Genomic DNA, 16,550 nt, shown 5'->3' on the forward strand with positions numbered 1-16,550 from the left:
TCTCACAAGAGAAATAGAATGGATCCTCACTAGCTTTTCTGCCAAAATTGTCATTAAAGATGCTAATGAGATGAGGGGAATTTGTGCATGAGCCTGTCACAGAGCCTAGGCTGTGAATTACCAATATGTGCTATATCAACATTTTGGTATCATGCATTAGTTTCAAATATATATTCAATTTTTCCAGCCTCCTTCATGTTTTCTGGTTGTAATAAGTCTTGTTGTTGGAAGACTACTGTTCTTGCAGGAACTCTGATAAGCACAGTGCCAGCAGTGGGTTTAATGAGTGAATCTCTCCTCTGAGATGCCGTCTTGGGTCCTAGGTGAAAACGGTTCAGGACTACAAAGTTCAACAAGTAATGCACAAACATGAAATGCCTAGTTCCTCTATCAACTCTCAGGTGTGAGATTTTATAGGCAAGGCAGGAAAGCTGATCAGGTTCTATTGACTCTTATTTTGGTTTGCTTTCTGTTCCTGTTGGCATGTTGGCAGCAGGCTCTCTTCTCCAGCTGTGCTGGAGTTATCAAGACAGACCAGTTGTTACCCTGACCAATCCATTTCCACTTTCTGATGTATAATATATTTTGCAATGTGTTTATTTTAGGTAAGTTTTGGGTGTTTCACTTGTTTTTATAAATGTCTATTTCTATCCCAAATCAGAGGCAGCAGCTGTAGAAAAAGGTCTTGGTGTTGTTGAGATATGGAAATTGTATGACAGGCTGTTACCATACCTATTTGACACCCACTGGGATGCAGAAGACTGTAAATGCATGTCTGACACCTATGAATATTGATGGCTGTTTTTAGAAGGCAGCAGAGCTCCGTCCTTATGTCCGCATGTTTGTTCTGAATGGTAACTACTTCTCATTCCTCTATGTAAATTTTGAACTTGTGGGTAGAATTTTGCATTTGCCAGTTAAGCTTTTGTTGATTCCTTCTGATCAACTGATCTGAAATGAATGGAGAGATTGTATTTTAACAAAACAGAAGACAGAAGTCATGAGTCTACTGCTAAAATCTATCTAGCTGTCTGCATCCAAGACACACAACAGCAGAACAAGGTTATATTTTTGATATAACATGGCAAGTTGATGTTAACAAGGATGAACACAGGAAAAACAACTTCCAAAATTAAGTCCTCCAAACATACCCTTTACATCTTACTTTACTTTTCATAATAACTTTTCCAAGCTTTTTCCAGTCCATATTGGCATAAGTACCTCTTGTATCTTGGGAGTAACTAGTTCTACTACGACACCCATATTACTCATTTACATTTGTTAAATCTACCTCAACACTTATTTTATTACATTTCGCTAGATTATTATGTTAACACATTTTATTATCATAGTTATCACTGGTTTTGATTTGTAATCAGGTGCAAGATTACACTGTAATAATAGTATAACCATGATAATAAAATAATGTTGCATTTGATTACAAAGCAAAAACAAGTCTATCAAAAAACCCAATGGTATAACTTAACTAAATATCATTTCTTTAGTTTCCTTTTCCACCTCATGAGACCACTATAATTTTCTGGGTAATAGTATTCTTTCTAATATATCAGTACGCCCACACTTCATTTATCCATATTAAATTAAATTTCTACTTCAAGTTAATGGAACTTGCAATACGCCTGCAATTTCTGCAAAACTCAAAAATAAAGGAGTACAACTGTACCCAGATGGTGGTCATATGTTAAGTTTCACTTTGCCTCTGATGTTACCCATCTGGTATACATTCCAAATGCTGAAACACTGTTATGGGAAATGGGATCACCTCATCCCGCATTGCCATTTTGGACACAGACCCCCTCAGGATTCGAAACCGCGTACCTGCATCATTTGTCGGAGGGGCATAAAGGTAGGGAGGATTGATGTTGCTGCCTGTTTTCTTTTTGGCTGAGGGATGTCACCTGAATGCCAGAATATGAGGATGAAGGTACTTGTGTTGGCGTAGTCTGAGGTGTTTCTGAACCTTTGAATCTGTAAAGAAAGCTGTTCTGAGTTGACTTTTGTGTGTCCTCATGCAGCAGTTTGACAATTATTTGGCATTTTACAGGCTGTAAATGCTGCAGTATGAAAACGCCATAATCCAAGCTTAAATCATATTCCAACTTCAAGTCTTTTATAGTAGACTGTTAGTAGTGAGCAGGTTTATTAGTAATAAATTGTGTACAAAATGCTTACGATAATACTTACAATAATGCAAATCCTTAACGTTGTATTATGTGGTTTTACAAGTTGGGCTGTCGCACCGAATGACCAGCTGGCTGCTTGGGATAAAGGGCTGATTTAGCACGCTGCATCAGGCTGGTTGGGGGTGTATCAGCTCTGCCAGGTGGGTATGGGGTGAGCAGGGGTACAGACACCCCATGTTTCTCAAGAGGGACAGTGCAGTTTTGGCCACACGCAGCCTTCCCAGACTCCTGCTTTCCCAGGATTGCTTTGGATGCTTGGATGCTGGTGACACGGTCACCTTCCTCCTTCGTGGTAAGGGGGCTTGGGATGAGCCAGTCTTCTCTGAGTATAATACCCAATGGGAGGCTGGTCCCCAGCTAGGCTGAATCAATCAAATCCTACAGGAGGGCCAGGACTTGAGTCTCTCAGCTGTAGCACTGGCTGCTCCTGGGCTAAAGACAGAATTAGCCTGCAGGCCTCCACAGATGAGAAAGGAAAAAATACTGCAACATGCCGAGGTGAAGTCTACAAGCCTTCTTCCCTCTGTGGCTTAATATACAGACATCCTCAGACTGTGATTCTGTCCATGCTTCCCCCCAGAGAGGTTTGGTTAAACATGAGCCTTTAAAGTTCATGCTTTCTTGTGGTGATAGAAGTGGAGCAGGTCACACCAGGGGCTCTCCACTCACAAGTCCATGTCCTGCAGGTGTCTGGGCTGTCTCGGAAAGCCTCCTGTGCCACTGATGGAGAAACGGGCTTTCCAGCAGGCACCACGCTGTCTGGCTTATATGCCAATGAAGCTTCCACAGCTAGTCCTGCTCAGAAAATTATTTTCCAGGCCTGTGAAAGGAGTCTCCAGAGTTTCTATGGCCTGGCAAAACAGGGAAACATCTAAGTATTGTCAGATAACAGGGGGAAGAAGTGGGGAAGAACAGCTGGGCAATTAAGGTTGACAGTAGAGGGAGTGGGACTCCAGACTTTGAACCACTGTACTGGAAGATAAAGGCTACTGAAATGTTATTTTTCAAGTATTGTTCAAGATTTGAGAAGAGCTCAAGCAGTTAAGTAACTTGGTCTAGTTTAGCTGCACTTGTTTGCTTCATCTCATTTCTAAATTCGATTCCTCAGTTAAAAGAAAGTTATTGGCAAAATTTTCCCACAGGTAAGTCTGGGTCATACCACTACAAGAATACTGGTGGATAACTGAACACTTCTGGGTGCAATCAGGATGTTTTTTTCACACTCGCCATGGTTCAGCAGGTTATTCCTACAGAGTATAGGACTGACTGGCAATACATGCATTTTCTAGATCTCTATTAGATTTACTTAATTAAATATTTGAATCTTGTTTACATACCGGATGAATTCTGTTCCACTTCTGCTTCAGGGAAGGACAGTGATTCTTCATTGTGTTGCCTTTTAAGTGGGGCAGGTTGCATGTGCACAGATTACTATGCTGAGTTTTTGAGAAAGCAGTGGTTTGCTCACATGTTCACAGATTTCATTGGGATTACTGCATATGTAATAGCGTTCACTAGCAAATCACTTCCTTGAGAAAGCCACTGAAGGTGCTGTTCTATCACCTTTCAGGGTCCCACGGTGAAAGTTTCCACTGTGACAAACCCTGACTTGACACTTCTCCTGTAATGAAAGATATATTGGTTCTTGGTCAGAAGAAGCATGGGCATGGTGGCAGAAATATTTTGCAAGCAGGAGGTTTGCATCTAAGGTATTCAGTTACAGAAGGACAGTAGATGGCACTCAAGGATATGGAGCAGAAATTCTAGGCTTAGCAACCCCCAAATAATTGCTTTTTACAGTGGCTTCTGTGAAGCACTGTCATGCTGGCATTTCTACCTGCACAATCATGAGGAATCAGAGATGCCCACTGGTTTGGAGGATGCTAAACAGGGAATGCGTTTTTCAAGTCCTCTACTCTGAAGAGTATCAGAAATGGAAATAAACATCTCTGAGCATAACCAAAATATGGCTTATTTCCCTTTCTTGAAGTGATTTCTTGCCATTATCAGTCTCAGTGACTACTTGTAGTGGCTTCTAACCTCATCAGACAAGAAAACTGTGACTCACACTGGCATGAAGTTCAGCCAGACAATTAACCTACTGTCCCTAATGGCTTTCCTGCTGTTGAGGAAGGTACACTGTACAGTAAGAAGGAAAGCTGACTCACTGAACTAAATTCATCCAAGCATTTGAGCAGTGTAGGCTGCACTTTCCATTGGCATTAGGCTGGCACAAGCATAGCACTGTGCTGAACGAGGGCCGAAACAATGGTGCCATCCTGGTCACACCTAGCAACCTGTGAGCACATGGGAGGCAAAATCACTGCTGCTTTTCAAACTGCAGATCTTGCTCTGTCCTCACATTGTTTTATATTCCCAGATGCAATTCTTTACTTTCCCCTACAGAGAGGAGGGAAAAAACTACTGACGGGGCGTGCAAGGTAGACCAGACTAACAAAACTCCTGAAGACATCTGCATTGGTATGCTCAAAGTTAATGTTAGCAATTAGTAGAAGAGTGTTTAGAGTAAGTAAATAAATTCTCAACAAATTGGCCATCTTCCTGGAATATTTAGTTAAAGCATTGGTTAGTTAAAGGTGACAAAAGTGTGTGCTCTCTGATTACGGAACCCTTTACATCAAATGAAGGAAATCTTTATTATGGTTCTTTCCAAAATCAGACGTTTTATCAGGATTCAGAGGCCAGTTTATTCAGCTGCATTGACAGGAGGGAGACCAAGCTGAGAGAGGATTAATCCCAGGTAGGCTCCCACACAGTTGTCAGGATGGCACAGATGTCTGAATTGCCACAGAGTTATGCTGAAGTCAAACTAAAGACCTAAAAATTCCCCTCTGTATGGTTTTGTGGCCTCTCACTATCCTTAGAGCCAGTCCTAGGGTTGAGCCATAGTCTAAACTTTATTTGATATTGTTTGGTTTGAGCAGATGACTTCTTTGTTCCGACTAAGGCAACTGCTCAGCAGCCAGTTGTAATCCAAATAATGCCACATCATTTTCAGTTCTGAATTTTAGTTTCCTCGGATGATCTGTATGTTTTGGCAGTTATTTTTTGTGATGATGGATCTCTTTCAATTTCATCAAAACTAGGGAAAACCACCTGTTATTGTCACATGTTTGTGCACTTTGTTAGGAAACAGTGTTTTGGAAAATATTTTTATTTTTACATTTAGAGGGTATTCATTTGGGGTCCGTGTTAGCTTGTGGGCTTATTTTCCAGTATGATTGGTTCAACTGCTCTTAGTTGTTTAGATAACAGATGAAGGCTGATCCATAACCTGCATGAAGGAAATTAGAGGCCACTGTCCTGCCATTGTGCTGACATACAGAACATCAGTAAAAGGAAAATGTTTACTGCTGTGAATATTTTATTAGACTCTGGTTTTGTTTACAAAAGTGAAGAACTTCTATCTCAGAATTGTGTGAAGAGATCATATATCTGTTGGAGTTAAGATGCTGTAAGGAACCCTTTCTATGATGTTGGTGATGTAATTCAATTAATTGTACCGTTGCCCAGTTAACTGTCCATATCACCCAATGTAAAAATTTCAGATTCAGCTACAGATGCTTAAACTTGAGCAGAACATTATTGAGCCTAGAAATTTTTCCTCTGACTTCAAACATAGTTTTAGTCTCCGCCAATAAATGAAGAGATGAATGTAACATATGGATTCATGGAATGACAGACTGCAGCAGAATAATTTGTTATTTCTCTGAGAAGAGATGCTGCCTTTGGGATGGCAACAGCATTCTCTATGTTGTCTTCTTAGCAAACATCCCACTTTATTAGCAGGATTGTTTTAAGTATAGTACGGATAAAGCTAGCTCCTTGCATTTAAAATATTTAACAATACTCAAGTAACCTTTCCCTAGATCAGATAATTACATCAATTCTGGCTTTAAATTTGCTTCTTACAAGTCCTGTGAATACAGCAAGTCGTTGCCATACTGGATAGAAAGCAAAATCTAACACAGTTATTTAAAATTCCCAGAACGCCGTAATGGGTCCAATTGTTTAATTTGCAATAAAACACAGTCACATCAATTAATTGCTATAACTTGTGAGGCGAGAACCAAAAGACCTTTGGAAGCACATCCAACTGTGCCAGGGTTTCACTTGACGGTGGGGGGTTTCTGAAGGAGACCACACTGTTCTGTGCCCATTTGCCTGCTCCCAGCCTCAGGGCCACCTGTGCCATGCTGATGGCTTTACGAGGTGAAAAGCAAATGGCTCAGAGGAAAACAGAAGGTCAGGAATTGTTTGGAGGTGATCAGTGGAACAGACTAAAGTAAATCCTTTGTGTGTTATTGCACTAGAGCAAAATCATATCATCTAGGTGCAGAGGTTCAAGTCAAGTGCAGGATGCGAGCAGTGGTCTCACCAACACCACATCTGGACCCGGTGCCACCCTCCTTTTCTCACTTGGTGACCTCTTCACCCTCTTAGCTACCATATCACCTGAGAGCCCGTCCTCCACTGAGCATCTGTTGGGTCCCCCAAGCCTTTCTGGACGTGCAGCATTCGAGAATACAGTCCTTCTACAAGGCATCTTCACTCTTTGTGTGTAGATTATGTCCCTGTGCTTGGCTGCGCTAGAATATGTGCCATTTAAGGGATCCAGATAGCCGTTTTTTCCTCTAGAAACACGCAGGCTAGAAACTTAAAAGTAAACACAAGTTCTCATGTAACCCAGCACCCAGGAGTTCAACATGTCAGAAAAACATTAAATTCCACTCTATTGATGGTGCCCTTGAGATCAGCTCTTCCTCTTGCCAGGAAGCTTGGCTGCACACATGATCCTGTCTGTGGACATTCTGGTAATCCCTGAGGACTGTGGGGGGTCAAGCAAGACGTTCTGTACTATTCAGGCGTGATGGAGATTTTCAGCAGTCTCAGTTGTGTGACTCTCAGGGTCATGGATACGGATGTCTCAGAGTCATTTGTCTATGTAAATCTGAAAGAAGTAAATTAGCAAAAAAAGAGATAGCTTTACACTTACTGATGTGGTATTTCAGGCTAAGAAATACTTTACTTCCTAGATAAGAGAGAAGAAAAGAGAATAATTTAAATTATTTCATTCCCTTGGGATAATGCAATGCAGTAATGTTAAAACTGTATGTAATTGCTTTCTATTTTTGTAAAGCCTGTGGCAGCTATGAAACTTTAAAATTAATACTGGAAGGTCTGGTTAGTATAAAATGCTTCAGTTGCAATACATTAATGGTGCAATCAGAGCGTTCCTAATAAAAAGGAAACACAAGCTTGCCGAAGCCTTGTGGGTTTCTGGAGAATGCACATTCCAGATGACAGTCAGAGTGTAAACCCTCTCTGTCAAGTGACCTGGAAGAAGAACGGTTTTAAATGGGGCCCTGAGCAACAAGAAGCCTTTGAACACATTAATCGGGAGGCAGTTCACGCGGTAGGTCTGGGCAGGACAAGAAGTTCAGAACGTGCTCTACGCCGCAGCCAGGGCGAATGGCCCTACCTGGAGAGCGCCAGGGCAGACCCGAGGCTGACTCCGCGGGTTTTGGAGTCAGGAATACAAAAGATCCGAGGCCTGCCGTGCTGCAACTGAAAAGGAGATACTGGCAGCTTGAGCTGCAGTAGGTGCAAGATTTTTAGCAGTGGATTTTTTTTTTTTTTTTTTTTTTCCCAGGCCACAACAGTGGATTTCCCTGGAACGTGTGAAAGAATCTTCAAAAGCTGCAGAATCTACCAGAAGGTGACATCTTTTGGGTATGTCTTCTGGGCTGCTGTTAGCCATGGTCTGCACGCTGCTCTGAGTTACAGCAAGGCATCCTGAGTGAATGCTGCTGTTGAGTATTACACTCTGCTCATTTTGAAAGGCCACATCCTCGCTTCTCAGGGAATTAGGTGAGGCATCGTCCGGATTTTTGTCATTGACCTTTCTGAGAGTCAGAGCTCTACGCAGAGCGGTGAATGGCCTGGAACAGATCTGTGGCACCTAGAGGATGATCAAGAGGTGTTTCAAGCATGTGCTGTGTTGCCATGTTAACTGCGGGGAACTTGTGCTTTGTCCTGGGATTAAGATTCATTCAGACATAATGATTTCCTACCATTTTCAGTTCAATTCATTCAAGGCCTACTAGTAGTTAAAACGAAATGTAAAGACAGTAAATATCAGAACTTCAAAAGGAGAAATATTAGATGTATTTTAGTTTTTGGCCAAGCCAAGGAACAATGTTAAAAGAGGCTGTATTTGAACAGATAAGCATCTCTAGTTCTTATTCTGCACCTTTTAGCTCTTTTTTTGTTCTACATATATGAATATGTATATATACATTATATATATGTGTGTGCGTGTGTGTGTGTATGTGTGTATGTATATATATATAAAATGTCATCATGAGCCTAAAAGACAAAATATACCCTTATTCTTTCAGTGTGATTGTGGAGGGTGGGTTTTACCCTTTTCATCATCCTGATACAGCTCTGGCTAAACACAACAAATGTGTTCTGAAGCCTTTTCCAAATTCCTGTTCATGGTTGGAAAAGAAATGATTGCTGCAGCTTACTGTGAGTTTGCCATGAAAAATTTCTGAAGCTACAGGGATGAATTTTACATAACTCTTCGCTTTATTGTGGTGCAAGCAGGTATTTTGTCACTATTATTCCAAATTTGTCCTGAGCATTACATTGCATATTCCCAGGAGGTATCCTGGGCCAGATTGTGCTGGAGAAGTAGTAAATATGCACAAGCAATAGTCATTTTTAAAAATGTAAATATAGTGAGCCAGTTCATTTGTAGCGTGGGGTGTGTTTGTCTGTCTGTGTACACACAACTCCTGTCTACTCCAGCTTAACACAGAAAGCTGGGTAAAACTCATGAGATTTTGTCTGAGGCTTTGGGGAGTCTATTCTGTGGTCCCACAGTTTCTTTTCAGCCACACGTTCTAACTTTTTTTTTTTTCAGTTCTGCCCTTCTCTTACAATCTGAAGTAATTCTGTTTTACCATTTGACATAATTAATTTTGCTTCCATTTGCTGTGTTTTGAATATTCAGTCACCTCCTGCTGCAGTGGCTGGTAATTTTGACTCTTGCTCAGCGAACAGCACAATGACCGTAATACTAGTGTTATACAACATTTTTTACCCATATACATAAAACCTCTGACAAAAGTGATTACATTTCATTGTTGTCATCTTTCTTGATGGAAAGCACAAAAAATTTAAGGGAACTCTCATCCGACAGCAGATTAGCTACACACTGAGATGGCCTGTGACTTCGCCAAAATGCTGTTGAGTTTCTGTATTTTGCTGCCAACAGTTTGTGCCCATCTCAGCTGTTCAGTGACATGCAGGAACTGTGGTTTGCTTTTTTATCCCAGTACAGGAGATGAAAACCCACCCATGGACCGTGACTCCAGGTTAAATATGAGCATTTGACCCATTTTTCCACTGAAGGACAACAGCATCTCAGGTTCCATGAGGTGCTATAAAGTGTTGGAGGCACACAGGCATTCTGTAGAAGTTTCCTTCCAGTTTTTTACACTGATCAGAGACAGAAATTAACACTGATCTAAAAGTAGTATCATTGCAATGCTCTTCTATATGCTTTTCTCTTTGAATTTGTCCAGTGTAATCTTCTAGCATCCATAAAATGTCTGGAGTCAAAAAAATCTGCAGTTTGATTACACGCTGGGTAGAGAAATACCGCCTTTTGTTCTGACCTTCTGGATTCATCTAATTCCCTTCAGCACTCTCCTATCTGGTCTAGCAGTGCAGTAAATATATGACTGATTTTAAGGGCACAGATTAATTCAAGGTACAAAAATAAGAGTTTCTTGCAAAGAATTTTGGTTTTGCTTACCCAGGTGTTTAGTACTGGTTTATTCTTTCTGGAGCCAAATTTGGACTGAGATGCATGCTTTCTATTGGAAATGCAATTACTAAAGCTTAGAAGTGCTGGGGTCCAAGAATTCATTTCATTCAGTCATCTGCACTTCTAAATATATGGTAATTGCTATTCTTTGAAATGAGATAAAATAGAACAAATTAGAGAAACGTTACTTTCTGCAGATGGGGTATTTCTGAGGATAAGATTCAAAGGTATAACAACATTAACAGAATTGTTTTTTAATCCTTGTTTGCATCTTGGCACAGTCACAGGGCACATTTCCTATGTTTTGTACATTTATTAGAAACAGAATTAGAATAAACTTTTGCTTTTTTACAAATTATTGGCTTTGTAGGCTGTGTAGGTGTTTTTCAAATGTACACACCGTGCTTTCTTAGAAGTAATTGCATTTTGAGATATATTATGCACTTCCTATCAAGGTATAGTCTGTGTGTTACAAGCTGCCATTCTACAAATTTCCAGAGTGACATTTTATTATTACAGATCATTTCAGGAAACTTCCTGAGAGAGTAAAATGTCTCTTCATATAACAGCCTTTTCAGCTAGAAACATAACAGTGCCTTGGGACAGTAAAGACTAAATGGATTAGCCATTAGGAGAGTTCTTCTATCACCTTTATCTTCAAAGACATCCTGACAGTTTGCCCAGGCAGTAATTCTGCGCAGTGTTACTTTGATCTGCTGGTGACCGTAGTTCCTGTAGTGCCAGGGCTGACAGCAGGCAACACCTACTAACCTCACACCATGGCTATGAATGTTCAACCGTTGCTTTTGCTTCTGCTAATTTTTTGGTTGTGATGCTGTTGCCTAGTTCACATCAATAGCAGAAGTTGTTTCAGAAGGAATCAGTCATGGGAGGTATGCAGGTAGCTCAAATGAAGGAGCACGAGAGGCTATTCATCATTCAGTAATGCTGGAAAGGTTGTTGCTGTAGAAACCTCCTCCAGGTCTAGCAAATGTCAAGAATCAGACTGTACCCACTGCAGTGCCCTAGATTGGATTGAATCTGGAGGCCTGGCATCCCTTTCTGGAGACACCAGAGGTTTCCTGGACATCTGCCTGATGGGGAGAGCAGCCATCACCATCACTGTCCCCCTGTCCAGAGGCTGCTGCAGTCACAATCGCCCCACACATGGTGCTTTGCTCCAGGTCTTGTGCTCATACCTCATTTCAGCCTGCATCAGAAAGCTGCCTCTTGCAACTCAGAGGGAGAAGTAATGAGGGATAAAGCGTGACTGAATGTGTTTTAGCCTGGGCTGGCAGCAAAAGCCTGAGGCTCTACAGGGAGCACGGGTACCACTTGAAGGAGATGAGGCTTGTTCTTCCCTGGAGCATTCACTGAGGCATCACTAAAGACCCAGCAAATCAGAGGTGTGCTTAGCTGGAGCTCTGAGCTCAATTACAGGTTGATGTCCTAAGCTATTGCAAAGTGTGAATGAGAGCAGGAGGAGCAGGATTTGATGGTAGCTTCATGAACGGGCTGAGTCATAATTTAACCAAGTTCAACTCATTTGTACAGCAGAGATGCCTTTTAAAGATGCTTCAGCCACGAAGTGCTTTACTTAGTTCCCTTTGACAAGGACCTCTTAAATGCTTGCTGCTTTGGATTTCAGTCCACTTACAGCCCATCTAGTAGGGGTGGTGTAAATTTGCTGAATTAAATGGGTTATCTCCCTAGAGCTGAGGTCTTGTGTGAATTTTGAGAGTCACTTAGCTCTTCTTCTGTGGCTTCCCACTGGTAAAATGAGCTAATGTGTCCACCTCGTTCTGCTGTACTCTTTGTGAAGGGTTCCTGGGCTTTGCTGGGACAATTCATAATAATTGGCTCTGGTTCAGTTCATCTCAGGTTTCTGCGTGTAGGATATCCGGGGTGTCTCTTGGCTGGGTAATTTGTTTCAAAATACGCTTTCTGAGACTAACATTTCTCCCTTTCCATTCAAGATCAGTAGGATGGAGCTGCATCATTCTTAATATAACATTGATTCTGCAGAGTGACGATTCTGATGTTTGGGGTAAACCTCAAGATTGCTTTAGATATCCATGCTCTGAATAAAGACACAAGAATATCTCATTATTCAACTATTATGGAGTCGCTCATGTTTTCAGCTGCTATAGATATTGTTGATTTGTTTTGATAAGGGTGTTAGAAGCCTAGAGCTTGGCAGGACATGTTATTGATCTCATGCAATCCACTCTGGGCATTAACATGGGAGTATCACTCACAAATCAATTTTCTCTGAGCTTTAATTTAAATACCAGTGTCCCTTGAGGATCTTTCTCAAGCTATACTTCAGCACGGGGTAAACTGATTTATAAATGCAGGCACCCAAATCAGCTGCATACCAGCTGCTGTCACATGTAACAATCTAGTCTCTTCAGTTTGCTGGCATATGTTTCTGTAAAGAATAACACTCATCTCTGTCTACCTTCAAAACGGTTTTCAAGTTTCAGCTGCTCTGTAAAGGGGCAAGTATTCCTCTTTTATTAAGGCACACTGCCTAGGGAGAATATTTAAGGTGAAGTAGCATCATTTAGCTAGTTGTTAGACTGTGCAGAAAAACTGTCTGCTACCTTTCTCCTCAGCAGACAGAAGCTGAGAAGTAGATATCAAGAGAGCTTCAGAAAGGATCAGAGTGAAGTTAATGCCATATAGCACTATGTAATCCATGAAAAGAATGTAATGAGGAGATAATTAATGTAATGTTTGATTTTGTAAAGATATGTGGGAAAGGTTAAGAGAGAGGAACAGAGCTGGAATGGTCACTTTGGAGGCTCTGCCAAATTAATGTTCCTTTGCTTTTAGCTACTGGTCATGGAAAACAGATGTGTGGGAACTGGCTATGGGTTTATGGAGTGTCCAGAGCCAGGGACTGCCCAGAGAGAGGCCCCACGAGAGGTTTCTCTATCCACTTCTCATGCACGTGCCCCTTAATGGTATTGTGGAGTTTAAATATCCCAACAGTTTCTCAGAAATGGTGGCCTAGCTTCCCAAATTATTTCCTTTTCTTTTTTCCTTTCATTTCTTTTCTCTCTATGTTTCAGATTATGCTTGGCCTTTGCCTAAACAGTTGTGCCCTATGTGGATTTCCCTAGATGTGCTCTTTTCAACTGCATCTATTATGCATCTCTGTGCCATCTCTCTTGATCGGTATGTAGCAATACGCAATCCCATTGAGCACAGCCGCTTCAATTCCCGCACCAAGGCTATTATGAAAATTGCTGCAGTTTGGACCATATCCATAGGTAAGCAATGCGGCTCACGATCTTAACTATGTCTTAATGAATAATAGTGTTACTCCAATTTTCATTTAGGATTTTTAAGAGGATACTCAACTTAATTTACCTGGCCTGCATGCCTGAATATAATAAATGATTACTGGGAAATAGAAGTCTTACATTGCAGTTGGTCAGTGACCAAAATAATTAGTCATTTTTCGAATACCATCGCTTTCAATGCTGAAGCATTGCTGCTGTGTACATATCAATATGCCGATAACAGCGGTAACACAGACAAATGGTACTATAAAACTGCTGTGTAAACAAAGCAGAAAATAGCATTAGCAAAGACTCCTGAAGGAAAACCCAGCCAGTACAAATGACATGTCTTCACTGCAGTTGCTGCAGTTAAACTTGCTCAAATTCTGATAGCGGTTTCAGTGAAGCAGCACAGAATTGAAGGCAGACTAACCGTGAGGTATTTACTGCTCCTGTGCAGACTTTATAGCCTATATTATACTCTGCCACAGCTGGATTGCTGCTAGTACTGAGCTAGCAAGTTTGAAGTCATAGTAAATGAGGAGTATAAAAGAAGACACTTTTGTATCGCTTTGATAAAAAGTGATAAATAAAGCATCAGTAAAATAAGGAAGAAAAGGCAAAATGATAGCAAGATAACAGTAATGTGAGTAATGTGAAGAAAAACATTTGGGGGGGAATTCTTTCAATGTGCTTTATAAAAGAGACATTTGGGGCAGGGTCAGAAGAATTGTATGACTACTTCCCCCTGCTCCATTGCATTTTTGCTTGAATATAATTCAGTCTTACAAAGATTTAACATTTTTCTTTTATAAAGTGGTTGTGACTTCCAGTGCTGTACTGCAAAGAAAAGCATGTTTTGGGTACTTGAACTTCTCTTGGGTTTTGCTGCTTTAGAAGTGGAAAATTTTACTGTATGTCTGAGTGCTGCAGGGGCCACTTTTGAAGAAGCTTCCCATGGAAAAAGGCTATGGAAAAAGAAAAAAAATAGGGGAAATATACCTTCTCTCCTCATAAATATAACAATAATATCTGTTAGAAACAAATTTTCATGTGCCACAGGCCTGCTACAGTTCCTCTGGGTAATAGATCCACAGTGAAATTAGATTGGGTTTAATCAATTCATTTAAGATTGTTATTATTATTTTAAATTCTCTGTGCTACCTGTTCGGCATAGGAAAGCAAGCTGCTGCTTTCAGTGCATAAGCTGTCACATGAGAACAACTTCACGTGCAGGATGCTTGGGCTCGATTTGCACAGGCAGTTCAGAGTTGGCACTGAACCCGCGCCCTGTGTTGCACCGTAACGCAGAGGGAGTAGCCCGTACCCTGCCCTAGCAGAGCCGTATAAACCTCTCAGCAGCATTAAGTAGCACATTGCAAAACCTGGGCAGTAAGACTGTTTTGCTTCCATTTCTGGAGCTAACTTGCAGATTTTTGCCTGTGTTGCTTTACATGTTGCAGACATAGCCTTAGAAACTTTGGGTAGTGCTGAATGTGGCTGCCTGTACAAGTGCCTTGAGAGCTAGATTGTGGTCTGGAGTATGTGTCCATGGAGCAAAGTAAGGCAAGGAGTACTTCATGCATGGTTCGCTGAGTAAAAAGACTAGTAAGCAAAGGCCCTGACCAAATAGAGGTAAAGACCGTCATAGTCCTCCCTCTTTCTGAAGTTACTGGGTGGGGAGTAGGCTCAGGACAATGGAAAATAGGAACATTATGGGTTCTACTGTCCCCCAAGGACAAAAGGACATGAGCCAGGATAGGCAAGGTGCCTTTGTGTTGCTGTAGCTTGGAAAGGAGATGAAATGGCGCTTTTGTTTTGCAGGCACATGGCTCATCAGCCCTCAATAAGGCAATGGGTGCTGCATTTATTCCCCAGCATCCTACAGTCTTTAGGAAGAAGCTGTGAGCAGTCGCTCAGCGGGATGCCTGCGGTGCACAACGCAGTGAGGGACTGCCCTCCCCAGGCTGGGAGGGGAGATGTGTTACAGCTGTACCTGCATGACCTGCTTTGCTGGGATCAGAGCTGAGAGGCTGTACAGCATGCCTGGGCTTTGTTTGTTTTGTTCATTCCCTTTCATGCAGATACAGCTCTGTCTCTTATACACATCTCCTCCTGTGCCACTGATGGAGAAACGGGCTTTCCAGCAGGCACCACGCTGTCTGGCTTATATGCCAATGAAGCTTCCACAGCTAGTCCTGCTCAGAAAATTATTTTCCAGGCCTGTGAAAGGAGTCTCCAGAGTTTCTATGGCCTGGCAAAACAGGGAAACATCTAAGTATTGTCAGATAACAGGGGGAAGAAGTGGGGAAGAACAGCTGGGCAATTAAGGTTGACAGTAGAGGGAGTGGGACTCCAGACTTTGAACCACTGTACTGGAAGATAAAGGCTACTGAAATGTTATTTTTCAAGTATTGTTCAAGATTTGAGAAGAGCTCAAGCAGTTAAGTAACTTGGTCTAGTTTAGCTGCACTTGTTTGCTTCATCTCATTTCTAAATTCGATTCCTCAGTTAAAAGAAAGTTATTGGCAAAATTTTCCCACAGGTAAGTCTGGGTCATACCACTACAAGAATACTGGTGGATAACTGAACACTTCTGGGTGCAATCAGGATGTTTTTTTCACACTCGCCATGGTTCAGCAGGTTATTCCTACAGAGTATAGGACTGACTGGCAATACATGCATTTTCTAGATCTCTATTAGATTTACTTAATTAAATATTTGAATCTTGTTTACATACCGGATGAATTCTGTTCCACTTCTGCTTCAGGGAAGGACAGTGATTCTTCATTGTGTTGCCTTTTAAGTGGGGCAGGTTGCATGTGCACAGATTACTATGCTGAGTTTTTGAGAAAGCAGTGGTTTGCTCACATGTTCACAGATTTCCTTGGGATTACCGCATATGTAATAGCGTTCACTAGCAAATCACTTCCTTGAGAAAGCCACTGAAGGTGCTGTTCTATCACCTTTCAGGGTCCCACGGTGAAAGTTTCCACTGTGACAAACCCTGACTTGACACTTCTCCTGTAATGAAAGATATATTGGTTCTTGGTCAGAAGAAGCATGGGCATGGTGGCAGAAATATTTTGCAAGCAGGAGGTTTGCATCTAAGGTATTCAGTTACAGAAGGACAGTAGATGGCACTCAAGGATATGGAGCAGAAATTCTAGGCTTAGCAACCCCCAAATAATTGCT

The 16,550-nt window shown here is 41.5% G+C and overlaps 1 protein-coding gene across 10 annotated transcripts in view; it reads left to right on the forward strand.

Moving 5' to 3' along the window:
• Window positions 1–16,550, forward strand: part of HTR2C (5-hydroxytryptamine receptor 2C) — a 242,885-nt gene that overhangs the window by 212,734 nt on the left and 13,601 nt on the right. For 9 of the 10 annotated variants that reach the window (XM_026848397.1, XM_026848405.1, XM_026848401.1 and 6 more), the window contains one exon: window positions 13,143–13,343. The exons of the other annotated variant lie outside the window; for it this stretch is intronic. In XM_026848397.1, the coding sequence (XP_026704198.1) occupies window positions 13,143–13,343 (201 nt within the window). The remainder of the gene's footprint in view (window positions 1–13,142; window positions 13,344–16,550) is intronic. 10 annotated transcript variants of the gene reach the window in all.

Source organism: Athene cunicularia (genome assembly GCF_003259725.1).
Source record: "Athene cunicularia isolate RWA chromosome 4 unlocalized genomic scaffold, athCun1 chr4_part3, whole genome shotgun sequence".
NCBI classification, from domain to species: domain Eukaryota; kingdom Metazoa; phylum Chordata; class Aves; order Strigiformes; family Strigidae; genus Athene; species Athene cunicularia.